At 44.0% G+C, this 6,059-nt stretch overlaps 1 protein-coding gene across 1 annotated transcript; it reads left to right on the top strand.

The window, feature by feature from the left end:
• Positions 1-3,528: 3,528 nt before the first annotated feature.
• Positions 3,529-5,380, top strand: LOC122034308 (probable N-acetyltransferase HLS1). The gene is made up of 3 exons (XM_042593508.1): positions 3,529-3,965; positions 4,083-4,258; positions 4,334-5,380. Exons 1-3 carry the CDS (start codon positions 3,756-3,758, stop codon positions 5,196-5,198), a joined length of 1,251 nt encoding a protein of 416 aa, XP_042449442.1. The 5' UTR covers positions 3,529-3,755; the 3' UTR covers positions 5,199-5,380.
• Positions 5,381-6,059: the final 679 nt, after the last annotated feature.

Here is a 6,059-nt window from a genome sequence, read left to right as displayed (position 1 = left end):
TTTGTCAATTTCAATTTCATCCAAATCATTAAGATCTATATTCTCTTCATTCTCATTTTCTATAAATTTCTCATTCTCATCACTTTCGCTTCTCATAAATTCTTCATTTTCATCATTATTATTTTCAACAAAATCTTCATTTGCATTTGATTCATTACTTAAAATCTGAACTAAGTTTTTCATTGTATTATGTGATTCTTTACTAAAATATTTATTCAATGAACCTCTTAAGTTTTGAGCTATCTCCTCTTATTTTTTTCTTTTTTTTAATCTTTTTTTATATCCAAAGAGTTGTTTCATGATGATAGATAATTATGAACAATAAATAATAAACAAAGAACAATAAAACTTGATATGGAGAATTTTTCTTCGATTCGAAATCCACTTATATAAGACCTCATATGAATATTCTACAAGTTAATAAAAAAAATACAACAATTCAATTGTTTAGGAGTTGAGACCTTATTCGTGCAATTAAAGACACAAGTACATTAATCTAACTAGCTAAATGACATGAAAACTTAGTTAATCTATTTATTTCATTTACTAAAGAATCCATCTGAACATAATAAACAACCGGAAGCCAAGGCTTTTTAGAGTAAACCAATAAGAAAATTCTTATATCTCACAAAAAAAATCATAAGATGGAAAAAAAATCAATAGATACTTTGATCAAGCTGTTGACTTGAACAAAATAAGAAAGTTCTCCATATTGGTCTCCTAAATTTCACATATTACACATATTGTCAACCATGTCAAATTGTTGACTTGGCTTTTAGATACTTTGATCAAGTCGGGAGGCATGTTCGACCATAATTCCAGTTCAATGAGCTTGACTAAGTTCTAAGGTAGAATTCCAACTTCTTGCGTTTGACAAATTGTTACTATCTGCTTGTTCTTAATCAGGAGTCTACTGAGTCTGACCAATTATAATATTTTAATTTGTAATAACAAGAATAAGAAGAAAAAGTCATCTGCTTGCGATAATAAGAACAATTTCTATTTGATTTGAAAAAAGTAAAAATTTTGGAAAAATATAAGTACCAAAGAAGAAGAAGTAGAAATCATCTACTCGTAATAATGAGAACAATTTCGAAGAATCGAATTGAAAAGCAAAAGCAGAAATTTTGGTAAAATCCAAGTACCTGAAGGAGGAGGAAGTGTGCGGGATGAAGATGAATATGCTTGTTCAACCATTAAAGAAGTAATTGCAATCAGTAAAAATCCTAATCGACTGTCTAATCACATAAACAACAAAATCCTAATTAACTAGGCGAAGAATCAAGATCTGGTTGTGGTTGCCCTAATTGATTAAAGCGATAAGTAGTCAGAGGAGTAGTTGTTGAGATTGCCAACGCCGCAGCCCTGGCGATATGGGTGGTTCTCTCGATGGTGAGGTTAAAGGCATTGGAAACGTCGAGGTTGATGAGGATGGCGGTAGAGGAAAATCGCCGCGAGGGTGAGAATCGAGAAAGCTAGTGCTTTGGAGTTCGGAGACTGCTTCGGCGATGAGAAACACAAGGGTGAGGAAAAGATGATTTTAGAAAAAAAAAAACACATATATATATATATATATATATATATATATATATATATACTGGTTACCGGCTCTGGTTGAATCAAATAAATATCTTTTTAGAAAATAAAAGCTAATTTTACTGTTAAGTAGCCATTAATTAACAGCAGGCTACTGCATTTGCCTGGCCTGATAGCCATGACCTCACCACCACTTCATGCTCGATCGTTCTCCCTTATCCAAATTATGCCCTGCTGCACCTTGTCTGGTAGTACAAATTGGTGGTGAGTTTATTTCTCAAATCAATGGACCTTGTTGGCTTCTTCCTACTTTTTCTATTTCGTTTTCCTTGTACTTTTTTTTTTCCTGATTGCGATTATGGCCAAAGATATATGTTATATGTTGGGAAAGGGCCCTTCCCTGATCTCTGATACAAACAGGGAGGGATGCCTGACTCTTAGCACAGCCTAAACAGCAGCAACTCTACGCTTAGCCCTACTGACCTCTGGTCTCCAATTAAACCTACCTACAGATTCCCAGGCTCTTTTATACTTTAGTTTATTTTGTTTATTAGTATTAAAGAATGTAGGTCTTATGGAACAAGTGGACAAATTAACCTGATAAGCCGTGACAAAAACAAGAATGACTGATCCCTTTTGTTGGGCAATCATGGTGAGGAGGAAGACAAGCATCAACAACTGAGCGTGCAGGTGTAAGAAGAGAAGAAGATAAGGATAAAGGATGTGATATAGTGAAGTGGGTTTGGTTTGACAGAGGAGCTAGGGAGATCTCTGGAATGTGATGGAGGCACACCACCGATATCCAACCACAAAGCGCCAAATGGTGGGAGGACTGCCAGAGCATCATCTCCTCTCTTCACAAGTGTCCTGCAATAATTTCATATTTTCTTTGCAATCATCATTTGGTTACTCGATCCGAGTCATAAGGTGACCTGCAGGGAATGGTGATTTCTAATGCATATCTATATATCCGAGAAATCAGCTTGAATAGACGGAGAGAATCAATGAACCCAAGGATTTGTAGAGGCTTAAAGTGATCATCCCCGTCAAGGTCCAATTAAGCCACTAGTCCATTTAAGAATTTTCTTTTCTTAATCGCCATGAAAACCATGGTCGGGTAGAAAGTTGATCGTTATTATGTCATTGTTTCGAAAATTATTAGGCTTTAATGGCCGTCATTATCCACGTACTATTGCACTTATTGAGTCGCTCAGTCATGTCGTCCATGATTAATTAGGAGTATTGCAAAATTCCATGCATAATTTTTTAATCATTATTTAAAATTGGCACAAATTCTATGTTAATATTTCCTGTAGTTGAAATTACATATATTAATTCGCTCCGATTATGTGGCAAACAATGTAATACAGAAACGTCTACTCACATTGCAAAGGACAAACATTTAGCAACTCGGAAGGTCCCACTCGGCCTTCACACGGTCCGCTGCCCTCGTCCGGCCAACCTCCACCCATCCTCGCCTTTCCATTGGCGTATTTAAGTGGGAGCCACCTCCCAAGGGGGTCCACCCTGAGGCCACTCCCTCTCTAGCTCGATGGCATCTCCGGATCCGTCGTTGGGCGGGCCACCGCTGTCACCGCCCGAGTCCACTCGCCTAACCATTTACTGCAGCGAGTGCTACGTGAGATGAGACTCCACCCTCCCTTCTCCATAATGACGATGGCGATGCTGGTGATGGCGCCGTTGGCCGCCGCCCTTGGCCGGCGACGTGGCGCCGGTCGTGTGGCCGTCATCCCATCGCCCCTCTACGCGTGGCGCCGTCTTAATGACTTTATGCCACCGCCGCTATCATTATTATCATCCACGTCATCATAGTAACAACGCTTCGGATGCATCTTCACTCTTCGCATGTTGTCGTCTTTGTTCTTTCTGTTATCTGAGATTGTAAGTCGTCGTTATTGAATTAAAAGGACCGGAAAGCATGGGAGTGGGTGGGGCTACGGCTAGAGGGAGGGAGTTCTCCAGGTGCGAGCGCAGCCATAGCCGCCACTTCCTTTCTCAAGCTCAAACGCTTCCGCCCCAACGTTACTTTTCCACCTGCACGTTACTTTTCCGCCTCTTTCTCTATATATATATATATAGTTTTGTCCTTTTCTAAGACTGATCACCTATAAAAACTGCGTTGAAGATGTGCTAATTAGAACAACCACTGCCCACTTTCTCTCTCCTTTACGTGAATCGGAGAGGTGAACAGATCATATATGGATATGATGGTGGCGACGGCGCCGGAGGAGGTACCTCAGGCAGTACTGGTGATCAGGGAGTACGACACCGAACGTGACCGCGAAGCTGCGGAGGCGGTGGAGCTGTCGTGCGACGTTGGGGCCAGAGCCGGCACCATGTCGCTCTTCACGGATCTCCTCGGCGATCCTCTCTGCCGTGTCCGTCACTCTCCTCTGTTCCTCATGCTCGTCCGTACCTGCCGTCTTCCCCTTTTTTACTTCATTTTATTTTTGTAATTCAATATTTTTTTTTCTTGCTACATTATCGATTATCTCAATTAGTAAATTTGATTTTGGGGAAATCAGGTAGCGGAGCTGATCCGTGGCCCGCAGAGGGAGATCGTTGGGCTCGTCCGGGGCTGCATCAAAACCGTGGCCTGCGGCGCCGCCAAGAAGCATCCTTCCTGCGCGAAGCACCGCGCTGCCTCCATCTACGCCAAGGTCGCCTACCTTCTCGGCCTACGTGTCTCCCCTGCCCACCGGTAACCGCTATCACCGCTCACACAATACTCAAATTATGCGCCGTTAAGCGACTTAATTAACTTAATTTCAATTAGGCGGCGGGGTATCGCGCTTAAGCTGGTCCTCCGAATGGAGGAGTGGTTTAAGGAGAAGGGGGCGGATTACGCTTACATGGCGACGCAGAAGGACAACGAAGCGTCGCTTCGACTCTTCACCGGAAGGTGCGGCTACTCCGAGTTCCGAACTCCTTCCATTCTCGTGCATCCCGTATTCGCGCACTGGCTCCCACTCTCGTCGCGCGTCTCCGTGCTTCGTCTCTCCCTTGCCGACGCCGAGGAGCTCTACCGACGCTGGTTAGGCGCCACCGAGTTCTTCCCCCGTGACATCGACGTCGTGCTCGCCAACCCTCTGTCGCTGGGCACGTTCCTCGCTGTCCCCTCGGCCTGCACCGCCGCGGTGCGATGGCCTGGGGCGGCAGCTTTCCTGGCGGACCCGCCTACGTCGTGGGCTGTGGGGAGCGTGTGGAACTCGAAGGAGGTGTTCCGGATGGAGGTGCGGGGTGCGGGACTCTGGCAGCGGGGTTTGGCGCGGGTGAGCCGGGCGGTTGACTGGGCGCTGCAGTGGCTGCGGATACCGTCCGTGCCGGACTTATTCCGGCCGTTCGGGATGTACCTATTGTACGGGATCGGTGGGGAGGGGCCAGCGGCGGCGGAGCATGTACAGGCGCTTTGCCGGCACGCGCACAACATGGCCAGGCGGGACGCTGACTGCCGGGTGGTTGCGGCGGAGGTTGCGGAGTGCGACCCGCTCCGCCGGGGGATCCCTTACTGGGGCAGGCTATCGTTCGCCGACGTATGGTGCGTGAAGCGGCTCGCCGAAGAGTACGGCGATGGGGCGCTCGGCGACTGGACGAAAGCGCCGCGACCGCCGTCCATCTTCGTAGATCCAAGGGAGTTCTGAATCTGACGGTCTCAGTTCGCCGCTTTTTTTCACGGTCACTAATCGTGCAATGTGGGGTTTAATTATGACGTCACGGTTTCTTTTGCTTTTAGTTAACGTAATTTTTCTTTATGTCGTTGTAGCTTATATGGGTGGCACGTCGCTATCGGTTTTGTAAATGAAGTCGGATCTTGTTTATGACACTTGTTAACGGAGTCGGGAATCCGCTTTGCAATGAGCTCCCAAGAACCAATTAACACGTGTTACATGAAAAATTAATTAAATTGCTAGATCTTTAACTTAATAAACTATGCTTAATCATAGCATGGATTCCGACTGACATCCAGCGTCTCATGATTAGGCCTTCGAGAGGGTATCTGATATTCGAAACTCTTCACAAATATATTATAGAAGATTTTCTCTTTAATGAACAATGGATCTGAAAATATTAGTTGTCGGGATAGAATTTTATATATATTTTTTCAATTTAATCAGGTAATGAAAATTTCTATGGAGTCAAATTGATCACCCCAGCATTATTCGAGCCAAAGATTTAGATACCTGGTACCAACTAAAGAAATAAAAAAAAAATTGAATTTCAACATATATATGTCCTCACGAGGTGCCCAATTGATTAGAATATGTTAGATATGGCACAATGTCATAGGGGTGTCAATTCGGTCGGGTTGGGTCGGATTGAGTTTTTTTTTTAACCCAACTCGAACCCAACCCGAACCCGAGTTCAACCCAAAACACCTCAACCCGAACCCGAACCCGACCAACCCGATCAACCCGAACCTGACCCATATAACCCAAAAATTCGATTCAAAACGACTTTTTTGGACTATTTTCCCTATAATTCTTCACTTTTATCTCAATACT

This window comes from Zingiber officinale, chromosome 1A, assembly GCF_018446385.1.
Source record: "Zingiber officinale cultivar Zhangliang chromosome 1A, Zo_v1.1, whole genome shotgun sequence".
Taxonomy (NCBI): Eukaryota; Viridiplantae; Streptophyta; class Magnoliopsida; order Zingiberales; family Zingiberaceae; genus Zingiber; species Zingiber officinale.
The sequence above is the reverse complement of the archived record's forward strand: the minus strand, read 5'-3'. Positions and strand labels throughout refer to the sequence as shown.